This window comes from Cricetulus griseus, chromosome 7, assembly GCF_003668045.3.
Source record: "Cricetulus griseus strain 17A/GY chromosome 7, alternate assembly CriGri-PICRH-1.0, whole genome shotgun sequence".
Classification (NCBI taxonomy): domain Eukaryota; kingdom Metazoa; phylum Chordata; class Mammalia; order Rodentia; family Cricetidae; genus Cricetulus; species Cricetulus griseus.
In genome coordinates this window covers 12,442,001-12,467,107 of record NC_048600.1, presented here as the reverse complement: position 1 = coordinate 12,467,107, position 25,107 = coordinate 12,442,001, and the positions used below count along the sequence as shown (strand labels likewise).

Here is a 25,107-nt window from a genome sequence, read left to right as displayed (position 1 = left end):
AATTCATCTTTACCGGGAAATTTAATTTCAGAAATCTGCAGACAGTAGAGTAGGGGTTTGGAGTTCAACGTGTTCCCTGTGTCACAGCCCTGGACTGAGTCACCCTGCCCTACACTCTAGAAAGGAGCTTGCAGGTAGTTATGGTTGACATTCATTCACAACATCAGAACTGGGACTCCTACAATAAATACTCACAGCAATAAGGGCCTGGGGTATTTTATTTTATTTCCCAGAATATTACAGGGGGATTTAAGTATAGCAACATATACATTAAAATAAAATGAAAAGAAGAAAAAAACGGCAAAAGGAAAGATTGAGGGTGATAAATGAAATTCATACTATAAGTTTCTGAATTGTTTCTTTTTTATCATTGGGCACTTAATTTCTGTGGAAAAAGTTTCACCTGTGTAAAAGTTCTGGCAACTGTTTCAGAATCAAGGCTGACAATCAATGATTGGGTCAGTGATTATTGATTTGTTTTTTTCCATCTCTTTCTCTTGTCCCTGGTGAATTCCAGAACTGGCTTGTCAGTTCCCTGTAGCTCAGGCCAGGTGTTTGATGAACAACTTATCTTTGTCCAGCACTAAACTGGCACAACCACAACGAGGAGTATAAAAGTTTGTTTGAATGATGTCTACCTACCACTGGTAAGACATTTACCTGAGCCAGTTAGAAGTAGTAGATATATACTGCTATGTGATATTATCTTAGAAGTGACAAATATATACTGCTGTGTGATATTATCTTCAGTTGTTCTTAAAGATGTGTAACCTGTCGGTGCAACAAAGTGAATTGAAATACAGACATTTAGTGATAATGTGTAGCTCATATTCTCAACCTCATTAACACAAGTCAGCTGGTGGCCAGGCCATGATGCTGTGCCAAGTCTGCTTGGGGTACCATATCCCACGTTGTCTTGGCTCTAAGACAAGTCCCTTATGCTCTTGTCCTTTCAGTGCCCTCGGAGGCTCTTCAGCTCTTCATATCCCTGCTTTTCCAGGAGGAGGCTGTCTCATTGATTATGTGCCTCAAGTTTGCCACCTGCTCACCAACAAGGTAAAAGCCAGTCCCCTGACCTCTGTGACTTGTGAGAGTCCCCTTCTTCATGGTCGGTGCACCTCAGATACCTCTGTGTCTTCAGCCTCTGCCTTGCCTACTCTAAAGGACACTTCATCTGTTCCTCCTACTCTTCTTCCCCCTTTTCTGAGGACTCAGCTTCCACTGCTTGTCTTATCTTCATCTCTTTCCCTTCACTCTGGTGATTTATGTCAACTCTTAGAATTCCTGTATCCCCTACATTTTTGGTGTATCTTGTGCCTTCTTATGGTTTTACATTTGTGAACTCCTTTCTCCCCAGTCATCCGGTGTACACACATGTCTACAGCCAGCCAATGTCAGGATAATTCCTTAAAAAAACCTTCATTTTTTTCTGCTTTCTTATCTCACCCATTAATTGTCTGTCCTTCATTCTTGTCATGCCTGGGAGCAGCAGTTGACCAGAGTTTTTGTTCCTCTAGGCGCAAGAATTCTGGGTCAGCTGGTTTTGTCTCCACCAGATCAAATTATCTGAAGTTTTCCCTTAGCTGTAATCAAGAGCACATAGCTGAGTTTACTGTAATGGCGGTAGTCAACTATTTCCCCAAAGTGTGAACATATACTTGTTAATGTCTAGCCAATATATTTAGCTGCAAACTAGAGATGTTAGCGCACTGGTAACCCTGGCTCTTTCCCGTCCCACATGGACTATGACTCAGTTGGCTTAATTGCCAAAGTGCTATTTTCTTTGCTCCTGTTGACTCCTTCATATTGGCTGGGAAAACAGATCTTTTGTTTATCTCTCTCATTCAGAAGATAGTTCATCTCTCTATAGGACGTATTTTTAAAGAACAATAGTATTTCAGAGGCTTCAGTATTAATTTTTAAATGTCACAGAAACTGAAATTGGCAAGGCTACCGCATGTGGGGCTGGCCCAGATTCCAAGGCACTTAGCTTCATGGAGTGGTGGCTTCTGCTGAGACAACCTCTCCCCCGCTCACTGTCCCTCTCTGAGCCAGAGGGGAGGGCAGGATTCTTATTTACATTCTAGGGCTTTGCACTGCCTTCAAATCTGTGTTCCAGAATTCTAGAGAAAAATGTAAATTGTGTCTTCCAGAACTGAGAAGCGAAGCCTTTGTAAAGCTCCCCAATTGAGATTAATTTCTAGTCATACATTTCCCTCAAAGAAATTAGAATATCGTTTTTTCTCAGAAATATAAGAATCAGTGTTTTTCTTATCTGGTTCCCTTTCATTAATTTTACTTGTTTTTAAAATTGGTGTTCTTCTGTTTGTTCTAAACGAGGACAGCATGGGCTGCTTTTAGGAGCAGTCTCTTCAAATGAGTTTCCATAATTACATCGGAATCTATCTTTATAGTCAGTTTTGTTGTGGGTTTCTGTTAAAATGCTTTTCTGTTTTTAAAATCAAGTACACAGAACTGTTTTCATCCTTTTTTTAAACAAAGCCACTTAAGCAAACTTATCATCTGTTTTTCTTTTCTGAAAATAACATCTGATCTTGCATTAAGGCTGCAAAGTAAGCACTGTTTTTGTAAATTGACATAAACCACTATTATATAAATAGAATTGTTTTTATTTTTCAAAGGTAGAACCTGGCTATCAGGACCACTTGTGTCAAGGTTATGCCAAGTACTTTATCTTGAGCTCTCCTTAGCCATGGGAATGCAGTGTGGCTACAGCCAATATGAACAGTTTTGGGGGATCTCTCATTATTTCTTTCAGTCACAGTGAGACCATTAGAAAGGATGTGTTGTATGGTAGAAGCTATTGTATAAATAACTTACTTTCAGCTACCTAGCATAATGGTTTCATTTTTTAATAGAAATTGTCATTTTTGTGCTAACAAGAATATACAAAAATGCAAATAAAATCACCCATTGTAATACTTCTCATTCTGAATATTAAGTTTTTTGAAAGAATTAAGCATTATTTTACCTTTTTAATTTTATCTTACCCTTTCAATGGGAGTTCAAGATAACCAAAAAGCCCCACTTGATGAAATAGCTTTATAGATAAATACAAAAGGAATAATAGAACTTTTTTACATCACTATTTTTCAACCCCAAATGAAATAATTCAAAGAAGAATCTCCTATTTGATACTGAAGCTCTTAAGTGAATGATTAATGGGGAACCAAATCTGCTTTGGGAGATACACTGGCAGACCGTTTGCCCTGAGAAGTGGGGTGTGTGTCTACTATGGCATATATTCACTACAGCAAGGGAGAGCATCCTGCTGCAATGGAGTGATTTACCCAAATGATGAGGCCCAGTATTACCTAGGGAGATTTCTTTTTATTTTATTAGTTCAAATTAGGAACAAGCTTGCTTCAGTTGTCAATCCCTTCTCCCTCTCCCTCTCCCTCCCCTCCCCCCAACATCCCACCTGCCCCTAGCCATCCCCCTCCACTCCCCAGGCAGGGTAAGGCCCTCAAAAGGGGCTCCCCAAAGTCTATCACATCATCCTGGGCCAGGCCTAGGCCCTTCCCCATGTGTCCAGGTCAAGAGAGCATCCCTTCACAAGAGATGGGCTCTCAAAATCCCTTCTTTTTTTTTTTTTTTAGACCTTACATATTTAATACAGTGCGTTACCCCTGTACAAATGGAAAAAAATTAAGTTCAGCATTTCTAGACCAATAAGGCTGTTAATTTTTGTACAATGCCAACTCAACACGGTAAACTGGGATATTTTTTTCCAAAGTTGACAGCACAGCTAAAGTTTCCAAAAATTCAAATTATATATATATATATATATATATATATATATATATATATACCAATAATGGCAGTATGTTATGCATCAATAGCAGCAACAGCTTTTCCAGGTTCTGCAGTCATTTGAACAAAATTGTAGAGACATCCAGCACTCTCCAAAAACCTCTAACCCAATCTAACCATACCTTTAGCTTTAGATTCTAGTGTATAGGAAAATACAGACAATAAAGGAAACAGACAATTGAAATAGTCTATAAGACAGTTATGCATGCTTGTGTGGACACACACAACATATATGCTGTTATTGTGTAATTAAAAGATTTTAAAAATATAAACAAGCAACGTATCTAATCCTGAATTATATGCTGTTTTGGAAACAATGTTTTGGGGGCCATGAAGAAAAGCTGAACACAGACAGGGTAGGAGATGACATTGGAATGCTCATTAACCCTGTTGGGTCTGACAACTGTATTTGTGGCTTCCTAAAGAGAATGTCTAATTCTTTTGGAGTTGCATACTAAATGAAGTATTTGGGGTGAAACGTCGAGATGTCTTTAATTTCCTTTGAAATGTTTCAGCAAGATTGATTGATAGGTTGATAGGTAGGTAGGTAGACGGCTAGGTAAAGCAGCTAGGCAAAATACTCAGGAGTTGTTGAATACAGGGTGGGGATATGGGTGTTCATTTCCCTGTCCCTCCTGCTTCTCTGAATCTCTCCAGTTTTTCATAATGGAGCGTTTTAAATCTTTGTGCACTAATTCTCAGCTTTGGGTTTCCATTCCAGGTACAGTATGTGATTCAAGGATATCACAAAAGAAGGGAGTATATTGCTGCTTTTCTCAGTCACTTTGGCACGTAAGTTCTGCCTTGTTTAGACCATCTATCAACAGTACACTTGGTTCTCACATGTGGTGCCTTCTCCATGACATTCTGGCTTTGGTGCTTACCCTAGAGCTGCCAGGATGACTTAGCTTTTAGCATCCTTTAGCAAATCATAGAACCAAGTATGTTCTCTGAGCATCAGTATGCCTCTCCTAAACATGGCCATCTTGGTGGTGTTCTCTGCAGCCATCTAGGGTATATAGCCTATTTCTTGTGGTGCTTTGGGTAACTTGTACTGCACTTTCATCTCCATTGTCTTCTAGTTGTCTGGAGGTAACCAACAGGGCTTTTTTCCTATGCTTTATAAAAATTCATTTTTAAGTTAGCCTATAAGTAATGGGTTTCATTATGGTCTTTTCCATACACACATCATTCTACTTTATTGTTATTCCTCCTCTAAGTGCCCTACCCATACCCCCTGTCTCTCTTGCTGTTCCCCCTTCTTCCTCCCAAGTAGCCTCCCTGTTTGCTTTCTTGTCACATGTATCCCATTACCCTGTCCTTCCTCATGCTCTCCTCCCTTCTTGTGCTGCTCTTCCCACTTTGATGACCTACACACGCATATTTGAAAGTAGATTCCATGTATGTGAGGAAACATGTGGTATTTGTCTTTTCTGAATCTGCTTTATTTCGCTTAACATAATGATTTCCAGTTTTCTCCAGTTTCCTGCAGGCACTGGGATTCCATTCTCTTTTATGGACAAATGAAATCCCATTGTCTGTGTGTACTGCGTTTTGGTTGTCCGTTCAGCTGATGATGGGCATCACAGATGGTTCAGTTAGGCACATTTTATTGCAGGTGGCCCTGAGACTTGGAAGTTTAGTGATCCAGTGAAGTCTCATATCTAGAGGGGCCAACAAGGCAGGAATCTGATTGCCCCAGGATCCAGGTCTCCTGACAGGAGTAGTGCCTCACAGGTTCGGGAAAGGAATCCTAACATTACACTTGAAAGTGATGAAAGTATACTGAAAGTATACCTGAAAGTATACTGCAGAGAAGGAGTGATAAGATGGTACAAGAGCCAGGTGGGAAGTGTATGACTGCAGGGATAGCATGGAGTAGCTCTTCCCACTGCTGCCCTGTGCATCTGCCCTTCCCCCTGGATGCCAGAAGCCATGCTCTTTACAGCCATTTCTTCTAAATGCTGTCAGGGGCACCAGTGTATTTTCTTCATAGCCTTTAAAGGTAGAGCTCTCCACCCGGGGTTTGGTACAGGAGATTTCAGTGCTCTGCTATGGGCCCCTCCTTATTTCAGAAATGACTGGAAAATAATAGAACTGCAGACGAAACAAAGAGTAAAGCTTTCACACCGTGGCACAGTTATAAGCAAAACTCTGACTCCTGGAAAACTGCCAAACAATTCTCTCATTAACTATTATGGCGTTTTTCATTATCCTAAATAGAAATGTCACTATGGAGCAACATGGCTGTCTTTTACCTAACTCTTTTACCATGGCTAAAATTATTTTCAGCTTTATTGATGAACATTTTGGGAGAGAACTTTTTATACAATAGTGTTAATAAACATTACTGATCTGAATTTTGAGTAGATTATCTTTAGCATATATGATGGAAAACAAAGAAACTAGCACAATGATCTTCAGAATGGGAAGTACACACCCCAAGGGTTACACACATCCATTGGGTTATAAGAAAAATATGAAAAAAGAATTTACAATTGTTTTTGATACCATTCTCCTTTAATAAACACTTTGCATATTTTGTTATGCACATAGAATAATAATATAGTACTACTTTTATGTAGTTACTAAATTACAAATGATTACCACTGTATTACCATATTATATACTTAGGAATAAAAGGCATTATATTTTGGTTTTGCCTCTGAAATATGGGAACTAAAGAGTTCAGACCCCATGGTTACAATATTGGGTTAATTATCCTTTCATAAGCCAACATTGTTGGCTTAAGTCAGATCTGCATGATACACACACCGTCCTTGAGCAGGTCACCTGGTCCTTGGGATCTTAGTTCCTGTATGTTTCCTATAATGTCCCTGTATTAAACTGGGAATCATGAATAGCATTGATCAGTTGAGGAGAGAGATCTCTTCAGAGACTTCAGAGACTCCCTTGTGTGAAGGAGTATTTTCCTGTCCCCGGTGCATGGTTAATATTGTCATACTTTAGTAACAGCATTGTTTACCACTCCATTCTTGTAGGAAATTGGTGAGGTGAACCTACCAGGTTCTGCCAGCCCCCTCAGCAAGCCAGGAACTGTTGTCCCTTGATACCACATCATATTGCCCACTGATGTTGCTGTTTTGTTGGGAAGACAGAAGCCAGGGTACCAATGCAAGAATTCCAGTACAATCCCAAATTATATTGTCAGTGTCACCTCTGTTTAGTCCCTGGGTAAAGTGAGACTTAAGCTCAGGTGACATTTGCTATAGTAATGCCATCTATGACCTGGTTTCATTTTAAATTTTGTTTCATTTTGAGACAGGGTCTTACTTTGTAGCCCAGCCTGGAACTAGGGATACAGACAGGCTGGGCTTGAACTCACAGAGATCCAAAGGTCCACCTGCCCCTGCCTCCCAAGTGCTGGGATAAAAGGCGTATGACATCATGCCCAGTGCCCAGTGGTTTCTTAGATTGCCCCTTCATTCATAACTGGTGACTGATGTTTCCATTTTGTGGTTTATTTTCTTTTTTTCTTTGCAGTCTTGTTAAAAAGCTTACCAATATCATAATTTGCTGCTGGATAAGGAAGCTAAGTCACCACAGGTTAAGAGATTTGAGTGAGATCATGAGCTGTAGGAAATGGCAAGGTCGTGACATGAACCTCAGTACTCTCGTTCCAAACCCTAGACCCTTCTTGATGCACACGGGTGTTAACATCTATCTTCAGTGCAGTCACTTTTTAGATAGAATCTTCACTTACTTGAACCTTATTTTTATAAGAGTCTGTGTGTTTTTTTCCTTAGAGGTGTCGTGGAATATGATGCAGAAGGCTTTACAAAACTTACTCTGCTGCTCATGTGGAAAGATTTTTGTTTCCTTGTACACAGTGAGTATACTCTTACTATGTGCATACACTTAAGAATGTTCTTCTGTAATCATCAGGGTGAGAACTTTTGGCCTTCCAACGTGGCTCTTTTTAATTTAGCATGTGTATATTTATATTGAGGTCATAACAAGGATGTCTCTCTAAGAAACCATTGTTTCTCAGCCACAGAAGACATCTGATAATGTCTGGAAACATTTCTCACTGTCACAAGTGAATGAGAGGTTCGGTGATCAACTAAACCTCTAATGTCCATCTGTCCCAAGACAGCACCTCACAACAGAAAATGATTAGTACAAAATGTCACTATTGTCGGGATACAGTGACCCTACTCCAGACAGATTTCTGTATCCAGTGTCAGGTCTCCACATCCCTGAGAGCAGGCTTGCTTTGATCTTCTGGTCCTTAGTGAGTGACAGTTTTTGACTTTGACTAATAAAAAGTGACACATCCCCAACAGCCCTCCTTGGTGATTTTCCACATTGAGGTCATGTGTAAATGGTTGTTGTACAATCAATCAGTAGTGGGTCAGTGACCACTGGTCCAGCTTTCTCTTGTGGGTGGTTTTCGTCATATTTCTTTGCTGTAGAAGGGCCAATGGCCTGTGGCATCAGGTTTAGGCTGCAAGTCAACTCAGCCCTCCATTCCTTGGCAATGTGGCATATAATGTTTTTACTTAAGTCAATGACCAAGGAGTTCCGTCCTTTCCAGCTTAAGGTAGGACAAAAGCAAAGGGATTGTGCTGGCTTCATTCAGATGCAGAACTTCTTATCTCTCATTAGACCCTATTAGGAAGGGATACTTTGGCCCTGTATAGTCATGGTGTTCAGACAATGTACCGATACTGACTTTGGGTTTTTTTAAGACCCTAAATGTCCATAAGGTGGAGCGACAGCCTCCTTGTGCAACATGATGCGACACACCTCACAGAGGCTGTGGAGAGCTGGCTGTGCATAGGGGATGGATCCTCTTCCTTGCCAGGGTTACCTAGCCATCCCCAGCTTGGATGGTGCTCCACATTGTGCTCCTGCTTGGTAGCTCATTCTACATTAGGGCAATTTTTTTCAAGAATTAAATCTGGAAAAGGCATTTTTGTATTAATTATGTGTATGGGTAAACAGAATTGGAAAGAGAGAGCTCCAGCCTGGGAGTACTTCCAACTACACCTTGTTCAAATCACTGGGTCAAGATTCCTTCTGTTTTAGTTTTTTTGAACATGTGTGGTGGATGGGAAATATCACTATATGGAATTTAGTCCACAGTAAAAAGTATACTAGGAAATGATGCCTCAAAATTACTAGTTTTCTTACCTGGTACCCAGATCCCAGTTGCCGCTTTAATTGATGTGGAAGTATTGCCTGATATGATTGCCCTAGACTAACTCATCCTTGAATGGTGGCGGTAGTGTTGGTTGTCAGATGTCGCCAGAGTGGTTGAGGACACCCCAGTGCTAGGTTGGATGAACACCTCAATAACTCCTTCATCTTGAAGGTCCTAACAGTGCAAACCCTTTTCCTGAAAACTTACTTCTGTTTCCTAGTTGTGGTTTTGTTCAATTGGTGTTAAAGCATATCAGACATAAAGGAAAAAAATGCATTCTTAACATTCTATAGTCCTAATCTTTTTCTCAGCATGCATATGCTCTCAAAAATGGCATATATTAGTCCACCTTTCTGTTGCTAGAACAATGTGCCCAAGGCTAGGTACTTTATAAAGAAGAGTGGTTTGTATAACTTGTGGTTTTGCAAGTCCAGAGTCTTAAGGTTTATTCCAGGCCCCTCGACTGGGTCGCAGCATTGCAGTGACATAGAAAAGAAACTTGCGAGCCGGGCATTGGTGGTGCACGCCTTTAATCCCAGCACTCGGGAGGCAGAGGCAGGTGGATCTCTGTGAGTTCAAGACCAGCCTGGTCTACAAGAGCTAGTTCCAGGATAGCCTCCAAAGCCACAGAGAAACCCTGTCTCGAAAAAACAAAATGAAAAGAAAAGAAACTTGCTGCATTATTCAGAAGGTCTGATGTGTTTTGTGACTTAGCTTCCTGACGATTCGTTCCCATGAGGGTAAGAGTGGCACGAAACCCACCCAACATGGCACCCAGTGTTCTGACTGCTTTTCTGTAGGCCTGACTTCAAAGATTCTGAACATTGGGGATGAAACATCCAGCACAAGAATCCTAGAGGGACAAACCATATCATGCCCTACTAGTTACTAGAGGAAATCATCGCTTGCAGTGAGGTTCTGTCTAAAAGAACACTTGCATGGTGGCTCCTGCCAACTCTTGGTCAGTACCCTCAGTGCTCAGAATAATTGTTACTGCTTTTGAATTTCTTGCAGAATATCGTCTCTCTGATATTGTGCTTCCAGTATTTCTTAATACTCCTTCTCCACCCACCTTCGCTTTTCTGAGTTGTACATTCAAAACTGTCCCCCGCCATATTTTCCCTTAGTTGTGAACTGTCTTCTTCAGAAACAGACTCTGAGGGAGCTCCTTGGAATGGCTGCCTTAAAACCTGGGTTTCATTGGCTGTTTTCCAAAGTGTTTCCCTAAACTGCCATTCCTTTCCTCCCCAGGCTGTTGGTTCCTTGTCCCTTAGTGTCACAGTGTCACAGCCCACACACTGTTGCTCTTCTGGCAGATAAGAGCAATCTGTAAATGAAGGGCCTTTGATGCTGTCTCCTGCTCCCTCCCTAACTCACAGCCTGCTTTTAAACACATCATTTGCATCCTTTTGCCTCTTTCTTATCTAAGACTAGGACCTGGTACAGCACAGTGGAGCTTAGTTAGATAATGTGTTTTCCTCAGTCATATGGTTGCACATCTGACACTTACCTTCCTTTGGAAGCATCTGCTTGCTTGGTTACAACGCCCAGGGGACCATTTGTTCCTCTTTTTTCTCCTACAAAAATGGGGGGAGTGAATATGGGGTGGTAGGGACTTGACAAAGAACACTGCAGTGAATTATTCTGGGATCTCAACATGTGAACGAGGAGGAAGGAAGTGCCTCCAGATAGAGCCAGTCTCCCGTGGGTGGCTCCACAACTTCACGGAGGTTGAAGACCTAGCAGGACATGAACTACCACCTCTGCCCCACTCTCTATCTTTGCATTCTCCCAGCCCAGCAAACCAGTGTCAGTGGGGCAGCTGCTGGTGCTAACTTGGGGATGCCAGAGGAAAGGTGCCCCTCTCTTGTGCCAGATGGAGCTGACCTCAGACTGTTGCAAGAATGCCTCTAAAAGATATGTTATCCGCATTCCCAGCTCCCCAGGCAATGCTGCAGCACTCTGGTATTCTTGTACATCTGAATATGGCTATGCAGCATCCCAGCCGCTCACTCCTTCCTCCCTTCATCCTTGATCAGTATCTGCAGTCACACCACATCAGAAGAAACTGCTTCCTTTTTCCAGAAAGTGTTAGAGAGGTTTCTTGGCCACTATTTGAGAAGTTCTTTGAGTGGTTGAGCAGGTCCATCTGTCTACCAACTTGTTCTTACCTCTGGAGGTAGATGGTACCCACAAGCCAGCAGTTTGTCAGAATGTTGATGGTGAAAGAGCCATATAGCAAGGTATGGTAATGGCACAGAGCACTGGCAGCCCTGAAGAGGCAACTTCCCTTATTTATGGGCCCCAGGCAGCAGCAAGCAGCAGCATGTGGCCTGTGGTGGCAGAGTTAAGATCCAGGGCCTGAAGGTAGAAGTGGGTGGAAGCCATGACTGTGACAAGCTGTCTTTCCCTGGTATCTGTAAACCCCTGTTGATCTGGCCTGGACAATGTGCTGTATCTCCCTAGGAAATGCCTGTTAGCCCCAATCTGTCCATTTTTCTCTTTTTCTCCATTGTTCATAAGGCTAGCTGTGTTAGCATTTTCTCTATGTTCAGTAATACGGTAGGTAGTCTTGGGACAGACATAAATAACTCAGGCTTGATCTTAGGATGCACATAGTAGTATAGCAGAGGAGTTAGAACATTGTAGCCTACAGACCACAGCCTGTTTCCATGTAGTGTGCAAACCAAGAAGAGTGCTCATGTTTTTACAAGGTTGCTAGGAAGAAGAAAAAGAAAGAGAGAAAGGAAAGAGTGTGCAATGGAGATGCTGCATGGTCCACAAAGCCTAAAATCTTTACCATTTGGCCCCTTTTAGAGAAAGTGTGCCAGCCCCAGTCCAGTTGATAAAATCAGGTAAAGGTGAAATACAACAGTGTTTATGACTCACCTATTGTATGTCGGTGATTTAGAAAATAAAGTGATGCTTGTAAGGCTCCCATGAGTGCATGCATTTGAAATGGGCACCAGTACCATGATGGCACAGAGTTGAGTCCTTGGAAGCAGTCTTTGAGTGTGGTTAGAATGATCTCTCCTGGAGGTGGCATTTCTCTCAAGACATTAGAGGGTAGGCCATTTGAAAGCCAAGGAAGAAGCCTGCTGGGGAAGGAGATTCTTCAGACACCCCCAGGCAGCCAAGAACTTGAACCTCTAGACTGGAGCACAATGGGGGATGTGTTTGGGGTTCTTTTGTGGTTGCTGTTTCTTAGATACTTTCTTAGTAGTTTGTTGTCAAGGTTTTCTGTGCATCTTTGGCTTAACACAGTCTACCTGAGGTTAATAATGACTTAATGCTAGTAGGATGTAGTAGCTTTGCTTCCCCATGTTGTTTGTGCTAGTAATTGCCCCATGTGTTATATGAGTACATGTTAACTGTAAGCACATTATAGATGTCTGTGGTTGCTGTAATAGTCTCATTTATGAAAGCAAAGAGCCAGTGTCCTCATTGGGCATAGTTGTGTCTTCTCATGGGACTTGGGCTGCTCTGACTCTACTGCAGAGTTGTCATGGGGGATACAGGTACATAGTTGGTTCATTGGGTCTAAAGAATGACTTTCTTGCTCCAATTTCTTTCTTATTTCTTCCTTCTTTTCTTCCTTCTTTCCTTTCTTCCTTCTTAATGATAAGACTCATCAACTGTCTTCTCTGTGTGTCTCTATTTCCCACTTTTACATTAATTCTTCTTTCTCCCATGGCTCCAAAGCTTCTATTCAGAACAGAAGTCCAATGAGAAGGGGAGGGATTCAGAGGACACGAGGGAGCAGAAAGGTTGAGTCAGGGGAAGAATAGAAGATAAGAAGAATGGAGATATCATAATAGAGGGAGACATTTTAGGTTTACAGAGAAATCAGGCACTAGGGAAATGTCTGGAGATCTACAAAGATGACACCAGCTAATAATCTTAAGCAACAGAGGAGAGGCTACCTTAAATGCCCTCCTCTGATAATGAGATTGATGACTGACTTATATGCCACCCGGTAGCCCTCATCCAGCAGCTGGTGAAAGTAGAAACAGACACCCACAACTAATCACTGCACTGAACTGGAATCCAGATGCAGAGAAGGATGAGTGAAGAGCAAAGGGGTCCAGACCAGGCTGGTGAAACCCACAGAAACAACTGACCTGAACATCAGGGAACTCTTGGTCCCCAGACTGATAGCTGGGATACCAGCATGGGACTAATGCAGACCCCAGGAACATGGGTTTCAGTGAGGAAACCTCAGTAATCTACCAGACCTCCTGTAGTAGTTCAGTACTTATCCCTAGCATAGGTGTGGACTTTGGGAGCCCATTCCATATAGAGGAATACTCCCTGAGCCAAAACACATGGAGGTGGGCCTAGGCCCTATCCCAAAGGATATGATAGACTCTGATGATACCCTATGGAAGGCCTCACCATCCCGGGGGAGCAGAAAGAATATGTGATAGATAGGATTTTCGTTGGGGGGAGGATGGGAGGGAGAAGGGAACTGGGATTGTCATTTTAAACAATCTCATTTCTAATTCAAATAAAAAAAATCTGCAAGAAAAAAAAAAAAAAAAGAACAGAAGTCTGGCCAGGCAGTGGTGGTGCACACCTTTAACCCCAGCACTCGGGAGGCAGATGCAGGCAGATCTCAGTGAGTTTGAGACCAGCCTGGCAGCTTGGTCTATAAGAGCTAGTTTCAGGACAGGCTCCAAAGCTACACAGAGAAACCCTCTCTTGAAAAACCATAATAATAACAAATAAATAAATAAATAAATAAATAAATAAATAAGAACAGAAGTTTTCATACTGCTTTTCAAAGGGTTCATTCTCCAGCAGTACTTAATATTTATGAAGCGAGAGAATATTGACAACTTCACACTAATCCTTCTAGTCCTTGAAACAATTCTTTCCTTAACTGAGGCCAATAACTTAAAAATCAAGAGAGCTTTTGAAAATTGTTAGTAAAAGCCAGAGGCTTGTCATTGCTGCAGATGCCCCTTCCAAGCTCTGATTTGTCGAGTTCATGATTGCTAGTATAACCCAGGAAATTACTTGTATGAGGTCACACTGTCACCTGCCAATAAGAGTAAAGCCATCCTCTCGGGTGGCTGCTTTGTCCTGAACATGGTGCAGGAACAGAATGTCACTGTCAAGCTCTGTAAGTGGCAACTTCCTCTCATCTCTAAAGAATTTGAGTGAATCTGTGTAGGGATGACATTCCTAGCTGAGGGCATCAGAGCATGAAGCCAGAGTTGTTCCTTAATGGTGGCAAGTTGTCCGGCTATAATCTCTTCCACAGGGACACAAATAAATGAGATAAAAGTTCACTCTGACCACTGAAAGAACAAACTGCATGATTTAATGCAAGTATTAAACAATGGAGTATCAGAAACTCGGCTTAGATGGTGACTGTGCCTGATAATGGTTGCCATACAGAGTCCAAAGGGCATTCAAGATCCAGTGCCTGTCCACGCCTGGGAAGTGATGTGTATGTTGGAGTTGCCCTGCCCCCAGACAAGAGGAAGAGTTAAACCATGGCAAAGTGCATGCCCCTTTACACACTCTCCATTGTCTTATTAACTAAGTACAATGCAAACAGTTCTGTGCACTGGATCTACCATGAGTGCCTATGACTCTTTACAAACAAGAACACTGGGCCCCGCAAGATGACTCAACAGATAAAAAGGTCCTTTGCCGCCAAGCCTAACCACCTGAATTTGATCTCCACATGGTGAAAGGAAAGAAATAATTCACAAAGGATTTTGTCTGACCTCCACATGTGCATGTCCCCCATATACGTTTAATCACAAATTAAAATTAAAAAACAAAACACTGTCAGGCCTAGGGGTGCCACTTATATAATCCAGCTACTTCGAGAGTGTGAAGCAGGAAAGATCCACAGTACATCCCAAGGATCCAGGACAGAGTACATTAAAGGCTGGGCAGTAACATAGTGAGACTGCATCTCAAAAAGTAAAAAGTGAGCTGTCTATATGTTTCCTGGTAAAACACTTGCCAAAGACATGCAAGAACCTGAGATCAGTTCCAAGTACCACACACACACACACACACACACACACACACACACACACACACACCACACACACACACACACACACACACACACACACACACACACACACACACACACACACACACACACACACACACACACACACACACACACACACACACACACACACACACACACACACACACACACACACACACACACACACACACACACACACACACACACACACACACACACACACACACACACACACACACACACACACACACACACACACACCACACACACACACACACACACACACACACACACACACACACACACACACACACACACACACACACACACACACACACACACACACACACACACACACACACACACACACACACATGATTACAGAAACCAAACACATGTAAGAGCAAGGGAAATAGCATCAGGAACTCTCATGTATACAACACCTGTAATGCTGATTTGTCTCCCTTGTTTCTTTACCCAAACCTCCTTTTCATTTGCTCTTAGAATTTTCTGAACTATTTTTAAGCAAGTGTAAAATACATCTCTCATTTCATCTAGAAATATTTCCATATGTATCTCTAATAGTAATGTTTTTGTTGTTGTTGTTTTGGTTTGGTCTGGTTTGGTTTTTCAAGACAGAGTTTCTCTTGTAGACCAGGCTGGCCTCGAACTCCCAGAGATCTGCCTGCCCCTGCAGTAATGAGTTTTAAAAACATAGTGTATATACCACACACTCTTATAACTAATTCTTTAATGCCAGAACATTCCCAGTCTGCCTTTAAACTTCCCTGTTTGTCTTAAACATACTTTCTTTTTTGAAAGGTTTGGGTTTTTTGTTGTTGTTGTTGTTTTTATGTTTTTGTCTTTTTGTTTTGGGGGGTTTTTTGTTTTGTTTTTTTTAGAGAGAGAGAGAGAGAGAGAGAGAGAGAGAGAGTGTGTGTGTGTGTGTGTGTGTGTGTGTGTGTGTGTGTGTGTGTGTGTATTGTATGCATGCAGGTGACCACAGAGTTCAGAAGGCGTTGGATCTCCTGGAACTGGAGTTACTGAAGTTTTAAACTGCCTCATGCAAGTGCTGAGAATAGAGTCCAGGTCCTCTGGAAGATCAGTAGTGCTCTTAACCACTGAGCCATCTCTCCAACCCCTCAAACATGTTATCATTATATTTAGCTTGTTCAGATCAGGATCCAAAGCAGTCAGGGTCTCAGAAGCATCACTGAAGAATTGCTGTAGTCCCAAGTAATGAACATCACTATCCATTTTCCTTTCCAAAGTGTACTTAAGACATTAAGCTTAGGTAAGAAACTGTCGAGAACATCACATCACCCATAAAAGAGGCAGAATCTTACATGATGTAGTACCTAGCCATTCCAGAGTTTCTGATTGCCTCAATTTAGAATATGAGCCATTCAATCTTTATGACAGTTTTCAATAGAATTTGTAGCAGTTAGATAGAGAGCATTAGGTCAGGGGTTCTGTCACTATAGAATCTGTACTATTTGCTTTATAATGGAACCATGCAGGATATCATGTTGTTTTGTGTTTTTAGGTCTGCACTTGTATATTGATGTTTCCTTCCTGTTTGTCACTGAGTAGTATTCCACCCCAGATAATGAATCTTGTTTCTTTGCAATATCTGGTGATTAAGATTATTGCTCCTTGGGTATAACTTAAGGGAAAGTCTTTGTTTTGACATATGCTTTTAGTCCTGTTTGGTTAACTCTGGGAGTAGGGATGTGAATCATCCAGTAAGTGTGTGTTTAACTCAGTAATCCACCACCATACTGCTTTAAAGGAGTATGACACTTTACCGTCTTCCTAATAGTGTGTGAGTGTTTGCATTCTCCCAGCTTTTGCTAGTATCAGTCTTTAATGTTAGCTTCAGTAGGGCGTATGACTGTGACTTTTAGTTGACGTTCCCATGTCTAGTGCTGTTGCTCTTTGTGTGCCAACTGTCCAAGTAAGTTAATTCATGAAACGGGAAGTATCTGTTGAAATCTTTCTTCAGTTTTTCATTGGCATGATAATATCTTATTTTTCAGTTTTTTGAGCCACCCCTCTGTGCAAATGCTATACCATGGTGCCTCACCCCTAGCCCTGACTTACGAATTCTTTATAAACTTGGGTAGAATCCATTTGTCAGTAATGTGTTCTATAAACTTTAACAGAGCTTTTTTGTTTAACTGCATCTTTCCAAAAACTAAGTTTACAGTTTTTATGAGGTCTCTTTTTATCATGTCTCAATTTTATAGAGCATTTTTTTGTATGGTATGCTTAAGAAAGTCTTGCCTAATCTAATTCAAAACAGTCTAAATTTAATTGATTTTCTTTTTTGAGACAGAGTGTCACTCTGAGGTCCAGACTTCTCCTGGCTTGGCTTTTAGTAACAGGATGGTAGGTGGGGGCCCCTCTCCCCAATTAAGTTGTTTTAATTCACAAGTACAGGTGCCCACAGAGGCAAGAAGACAGTTTCAGATTTTCTAGAGCTGAAGTTACGGGTAGTTTTGAGCCATGGATGCTGGCGATCCCGCTGGGGTCCTCCGCCAGAGGCCAGAGCAGTACGTGTTCTTAACCACTGAATCGTCACTCCAGCCCCTATTTATTTTGAAGACAAGATCTTCCTCCCTGTATAGTGCAGTCTTACAGACCTCCTGTCTCTGCATCCAAAGTCCTGGGATTTGTGTGCCATCATTCTGGGCACATTTATATTTCTGTCTTCAGAATTATTTAGACTATGTGAATCCTTTGCCTTTCCATTCTTGTTCATCTTAGAATAAGTGTGTCAGTTTCTGCACAACAAACATGATTGGAATGCTGTTGCATTCATTCTTCTGTGGAAGAAAATCACTATCTTAGAAATACTGTCTTATAGTTCATGAACATGGTTTACATTTCTATTTATTTTAGTCATTTTTAATTTCCTATGATAGATAGTGTTTTATAATGCTCAATATTCAGGGCTTGTACATTTTTCTGTTAGACTAATTCCTAAGTTTTTACATTTTCATTTTCTAATTGTTCATTGTTAATATATAGAAATACAAAGTAAGGCAAGGTGGCACACACTGTTAATCCAAACACTAGGACTATGAGTTTCAAATCAACCTGGGTTTTATATATATATATATATATATATATATATATATGATCATGTCATCAAGAAATATAGAGGGATATCAATCAAAGTGCTTGCCTACCATGTATGAGAGCCTGCGTTCAACTCCAGCACTGAGAGACCATCTCACTTCTTCCTGCCTGTGTGCCTTCCCCCAGTCCCCTCCTTCTTCTTTCTGCCCTGTGGACCTAGACGTGACCTGCACAGGGGTCTGTTCACACCACCATTTGTCCAGACACTGTCGAGACACAGGCTGCTGGATGTTTGGTATCTTCTCTGAAATGGCTCGCATTCTTGGAGCAAATGAACATAAAAGTCACATAGACATGGTAGTGCAATACCCATGTAATGCCCATGCTTGGGAGGCCCAGGGACAAGAATCACAAGTGTACAATGAGACTCAGTCTCAAAAGTCAAACAAACACAGTGTAATAATGAGGCAGTCTTTAAAGAGTAATGCTAGGTATACAGCAGGTATTATGGGAACACAGGGTGGGGACACCCAACTTACTAGAGCAGGAAGGTTGGAAGGATACTTAGGCCAAAGGATTAGCATAAACAAAGATACCGAGAGAAGAAATGGTCAAGTGTTTGTGAAGAACTGTAAATGACTCCAATTTCTCAAGTGTCTGGTGGATCCCAGGGAGTGGTGAGAGATTCCACTACAGAGGTCATCAGAGGCCAGAACACAGACAGTACTGCATACCAGTCTGATGTCTGACTTTATCCCAAGAAGAGAATGAAAGAGGGCTCAGTAGAAAAGTGGAATGTGTTTGCTTTTAACAATTAAATTAGTCTGGTATTGTAGAAGATGGTGTGGAATGGAAAGCAACTGGCCTGGGAAGGTAGTCCAGCAGATGATTAGATCTGAAGCAGAACAGTCTTTACCAAGGGTGGAAGGGGAAAGATTGAGAGAAATCTCTTGCAAATAAATCTTGGTGGTTGACTCCATGTAGAAGATATGTATAAGAATATAACAATGTTTCTGGGCTGGGAACATGACTCAGCTGGTAAAGTGTGGGTTGTGCAAACATGAAAACCTGAGTTTGGATCCCCAGCATCTACATAAAAAGCTAGGTATGGTCAAATATGTCAGTGACCCTAGTGGGGACCCCGAAGCTCAGGGGCCAACCAGTTTAGCCAGTTGGTGAGCTCTGGATTCAGCAAGAGATTGTGTCTCAAAAGATAAGATGGGGAGTGATTGAGGGAGACACTTAATGCTTCCTCACACATGCATATCTAAACACACAAAGTACGAAGGTGTTTCCAGGCTTCTTCTTTAGACATCTAGACAGCAGATACCATCAGTTAAAGCAAGGTTTTGTTCAGAGGAGTAGCCTGGAGATGATAAGGCCAGAATGGAAAATACTGTACTTAGAGCCTCCAGGGCATCCAGATGAGGAAAGAATGGGCCAGCGTTCACATGGCACAGTGTCCATTCCAAGCCAGAAATCCCAGGTTTTCCCCAGTCCAGATGGTTCTGCGCTATTTGGCCAGATATATGGATTTATCTGTCCTCTGTCTTCCTATTGATGGGAACTGGTTTAGGACTCACTATTGTTCTTTTTTTAAAAAAAATTCATTCCATGTTCATTGGTATTCTGCCTGCATTTATATCTGTGCGATGGTGTTGGATCCCCTGGAACTGGAGTTACAGACAGTTGAGAGTTACCATGTGTGGGTGCTGGGAATTGAACCCAGGACCTCTGGAAGAGCAGCTGGTTCTCTTACCTGCTGAGCCATCTCTCCAGCTGGAACTCACAAAACAGTGTTACATGCCTTTCCTCTTGAAGTGATCTGAATGTTTGAAATGCTCTAACTTAGGAAACACTAAAAGAGCTTCAGGAGAGGTTTCTGGACTGAGAATGACCTGTGATTAAATATAAGCCTTCACCCTCCCATAGGAGTAGCATGAGGGGATGTCAAAACACAATTCATCTCACACAGGACAAATGATTCCACCTCAATGAGTTGTCAAATTCATAGGGACAGAAAGTCAAACAGTGGCCACCAGAATCTGGGCCAGCAGGAAGCTGTATTTCTAATATGGCATTGCAGCGATGAAAACATTCTGGAGACGGACAGTGAGCATGGTTATGCAGCGATGTAAACATACTTCAGGCCTCTGGCTGAAAAGCTGGACTTTATTACACTTTGCCATAACTTTAGAAAGTTAAAAACCACAACCTGAAAATGAAGCTGAGTTTCTTCAATACTAGCTGGTGTTTTTTTCCAACTAGTGCATCCATTCAGAGGTCACTGGAATAATAAAATGTTACCTCCTGTATAGGTGGCAATAGTGCTGCAACTATAAACAGTACCATTTGTTGAGTGCTTGCTCTATACAAAGCACTGTGCAGAGTGTTTTACACCCAGAACTCAGTATCATTTTCTTAACAGCCCATGAAGTTGGGTTACTTTCCCCCCTTTACAGGAAGAGGAAACTGAAGCACCTGCTAGTCCTTTGGCCTACAGTTGGAGGAAATAGCATGTACACCAAGTCCTGCTTGCAGATCCCTTGTGTCCCAAGCTTCACTAAGTCTTTCTTTCTTTCTTTGCAGTCACAGGAATAGCTTGAGCACACAGTCAGTGGCCTCACTGGCCTCAGCCATTTTTCCCAATATGCCATGAGATAACACCATTTCCTGGGTAGGTGCCATGATTTCAGAGAGGTTGTGAGCACAGTATACCACTGCTTGTCCTGCAGCAGTTAGAGGGCCCCAGCTAGGTGTATGATCGTGTGAGGGTCTCAACCTTGGTGGACGTGGTGGGCAGGGACCCTAATACCTTTTGTCTTCCTGAAAATGGGATTCTCCAGCTGTGAGAATGTCCTTTTGTGCTGTGGGTCTTTGAACTCTCCTAATGTTGAAAAGGTGGATTAAGGCTTTCTGGTCTCTAGGGAAACCATAGTACCTGCCCTTGATCAGCAAACTTTGCATTAAGGTGAGCCTAGGAAAGATAATTACTAAAAGACTTTATCAAGTGGTTGGGGCCAGGGAACAAACAGTATGCCTTCACAGTATACAGTACTAACACCCCCTCCCCAAAAGTGGTTTCCCATAGAAATCTTCTCAGCTGTTTCTCAAGAAAGCTCCAAGTATTGTTACAGGCAGTCTTTCAAATGTGATGTCAAGGCTAATGTGGCTCTTATGTACCCCAAGAGGGAGTAGAATTTGACTCCTTGGACATTTAGGCATTGAGTTGGCCTTACTGAACACAAAGAAGAAGGGCTGATGATTACAGCCCTCTTCTAGAAGTACTCATAAGTAGGCTCCATACTCAGATTCCCTATGGCCTTCTCCATGAATGTTGTCCTTTTAATCTCTGGCTATGGTAATGTTCTTTATTTTTATTTAGATATATGCTTAGAAACCTCACATAGCTTATAAACTGTGTCCTGTGGCTAACATTAAAAGAATTTGTAGAATATATCCTTAAGCTCATGTTTAATGGAGAGCCCAAAATTTTACTCTCAACAAAAGCCTCTCCTAATTCCAAAGGCTTTGTTTTTTTGTTGGAAGAACAGAGGAACCCACAGCCTGTCATTGAGAAGGCGGGCCTTTCAGTGAGACTGTACTTAACACTGTGTTTACCAGATGGAAACATGCTCACTTGGCCTCTAACCAAAGGGGTAGAGTACTTCAAAAAGCTCCTTCTGGGAGGGGATCAGCCCAAGACTGCAGACTCAGTAGACTCCGTGGAGAATAACAGAAGGAGACCGTCATCCCAATGTTCAAAGACAGTTTACTCCAATACCATTCATTGTAGCCATTGTTCAGAGGAGCTATAGAAAACTAGCTTGTTGGAAAGAATTGCTTCTTGATTTCAGCTTTTCAAGTTTGATTTGTGGAGGGGTGGGGAGTCCCCCTTCTGGGTAATGGAGGAAGGGTGCATAAGTAAATATTAGTGTGAAGACCAGAGGAGAAGCTCAGCCATGAGTCCTCAGTAGATTCTGTTCACCTGTTTTGGAGACAAGCTCACCAGTAAGGCTAGAGTAGCTGGCCAGCAAGCTCCAGGGATCCATCTGCATCTATTATAAATGTATACCACACCCATCTTCCTTATGTGGGTACTGGATTCAAACTCACGTCCTCAAGCTTTCATGACAAGCCCTACAGACTGAGCTATCTTACTAGTCTCTCAAGTTTAGTTTCTTTAACAACTACAGTTAACTTTGATATTTGAGAGACACCAGTGTTCTTTTGAAGCCACAAATGACCTAAGGCTGCACTGACTGGTGGCTGGAGTGGTTTTGTTGTTGTATCTCCATATTTACCATAGAATTATTCATAGTTTCTAAACCTTTTTGAGGTCACTGCCTTCTTTGCCCATTTCTCCCAATAGGAATATCTTGAGTAACTGTGGGACAATATCGATAAGCAGGACATAATGGAGACACAGTCCAGAGTTAGAACTCCACTATTCCCACCCCGAGCCATTTTATCCCCACAGCTCCCTCCCCATGAAAGCATGAGGCAGAGCTTCCTCCCCACCCCAACCCCGTCTCCTGTCCATTGGATCCTCCATCCCCTTCAGCATCCTATACCCCCAACTTGCCCTGTGCTTCAGGCGGGATATAGGGCATTAAAGGAATCAGGTCGGGAAGTACCCTCTTCCTTCTGCACAGTTCCCCAGCCACAGTTCAGGTACAAAGCTCCACCTCACTGCAAGGAGGCCGGGCAAGCTGTGCATGCTAGAGCAGGCTCATGACCCAGCACTTAGGAGGTTGAGGCAGGAATACCAAGAGTTCGAGACTCTCCTGGTCTTTATGAGTTCCTAAGCTGAGAAGTGTGCCTGGCTGTGCCCAGGAGCCAAGGAAAGATGCTGGTGAGTGAATGGTCAGGAAGAAACTTGAGAAACCCAGTGTTCCATTGGAGGGAATGGATGGAGAGACAGTGCTGATGTAATTGTGAAAGTGCCTGCCAATTTACACACCATGATGATGAAATCTTAGAATCCTAGTTAAAATGCATGTTACAAGAGACATGCAGTATAATAGAATCTTCATATAAAAAGTCAAAAACAGTCAAACACTGTTACAATAAATCTTTCTGCCAACAGCCGCCTGAGCCCCACCACCACGTGTGCACTTTACGCCAGTCGCCCACCTGAGTTAGGGCCCAAATGAATACACAGAAACTTGTATTAGGTACAATGCTGCTTGGCCAATGACTAGGATTCTCATCTGTTAGCTTAATCTTAACTATCATAAACCTATATATTTTATAAGACTTATCTTATTGGACGCCTTATTGGCGTCCCTCCTTGCCGGTGGATCACATTGTGCCGCTGGAGCAGGAGCGGAGGGGAAGAGAGGGGCCTTCCTGTTTCTCCTTTGCTTAAATATGAGTCTCCTTGCTATGTCACGTCCTGCCTGGATCATCACTTCTCTACTACATTTCCCAGAATCCTCTTTGACTCCTGACCCGTCTAACTTGCTGTCTCATTGGCCAAACAGTATTTTATTTAGCAATCAATAAGATAAACATACACAGTACATTTCCCATCAAAACCCATATTTTTTAATTTTTTTTAAATAAGGAAAGAGTGACTACAGGCATTTTAGGATAGATTATATTTGGGAGAGGCAAGGGAACAAGTAGGCCAAATGTGTCTTTGTTCTCAGAGAGCCATTTCAGATAGATGGGGCGGGAGTATTATTGATATTTTGTTGTTGTTGTGTTGTTTGTTTTGTGAGACAGGGTCTCACTGTGTAACCCTATCTAGCCTAGAACCCACTAAAAAAAACCTGGTTGGCCTCAAACTCACAGAGATTGCCTCTGCCTCATGAGTGGTGGAATTGATGATGTATACCACCATGTGTTTTTGAAAAGATTTATTTATTTTTTATTGTATGTGTGTGAGTGGTTTGTGTATATATGCACCATGAGTATGCCTGCTGCCCAAGAAAGCCAGAAGAGGGAGTTGGATCCCTTGGAATTGGGGTTGTAGATGGTTGTTAACTACCATGTAGATTCGAGGACCTGAACCCAGAAGGCGAATAGCAGGTGTTCTGAAACACTGGGGCAACTCTCCAGCTTCTGATTCTGTGTTTTTAGCATGTTTTAGAATTTAATATGTGTTACAAACATTCCTTGCTACATTGCAAATTTAATTTTTATGTACCTGTTCTTGTGTGTGTATATGTGATTCTATGTGTGCAAATGCATGTATACACATTCATGTAGAAGCCAAAGATAATATTGGATGTCTTCCTCATTTGCTGCCTGCCTTGCTGTTTTTGAGACAGTCTCTCACCAAACACCAAGCTCAGGCTCTAGAGTTCCTCCTGTCTCTGTCTCCCCAGGCCTGGGGTTACAGGCACAGTTCACCACATCCAGCTTTTTAAATAGGATTTGAACTCAGATCCTCATGCTTGCATGGCTTACATGCTGATAGCTCAGCAGTTTACTTATCTGAGCTATCTTCCCAGAACCTGCATAGTAGTTTTTAATGGTGACGTGTAATGCTATAATTAGTTATGATAAAAATATATCTTATTAGCTGTTAAGAATGTAGGAAGGGGCTGATTTATCATTTGAAAGGCAACTTTTAGTCATTGATTTTCCTAATGCTTTTTGTTTGTTTGGTTCTCTCTCTCTCTCTCTCTCTCTCTCTCTCTCTCTCTCTCTCTCTCTCTCTGTGTGTGTGTGTGTGTGTGTGTGTGTGTGTGTGTGTGTGTGTACATGCTTTCATGTACAAGCATGAACATGAACATAGACACATGTTTAGGGTACCTATAGAGACCACAAGAAGGTGTAACTCTGGTCCTCTGAAAGAGGACTCTTAACCATTGAGTATCTCTCTGGCCTTTTGTTTTCATTTTGGTTTGTTGAAACCAAGTCTCTTGTAGTCCCGTCTGGACTCCAATTTACCTTGTAGCCAAGGTTGACTTGAACTCCTACTAATCTTCCTGCCTCAGCCTCTCAAATGCTGGGGTTACAGCCATGCACTACCACAGAAGGCTTCATAATG

General features: G+C 42.0%; 1 protein-coding gene across 4 annotated transcripts in view; it reads left to right on the top strand.

Moving 5' to 3' along the window:
- Positions 1-25,107, top strand: part of Babam2 (BRISC and BRCA1 A complex member 2) — a 380,020-nt gene that overhangs the window by 300,029 nt on the left and 54,884 nt on the right. For 3 of the 4 annotated variants that reach the window (XM_027424426.2, XM_027424427.2, XM_027424428.2), the window contains exons 8-10: positions 957-1,056; positions 4,556-4,626; positions 7,602-7,684. In XM_027424426.2, coding sequence (XP_027280227.1) covers positions 957-1,056; positions 4,556-4,626; positions 7,602-7,684 — 254 coding nt within the window. Of the gene's footprint in view, positions 1-956; positions 1,057-4,555; positions 4,627-7,601; positions 7,685-14,467; positions 14,515-25,107 lie in introns of those variants that run through there. The other variant, XM_035447565.1, reaches the window with a different exon arrangement.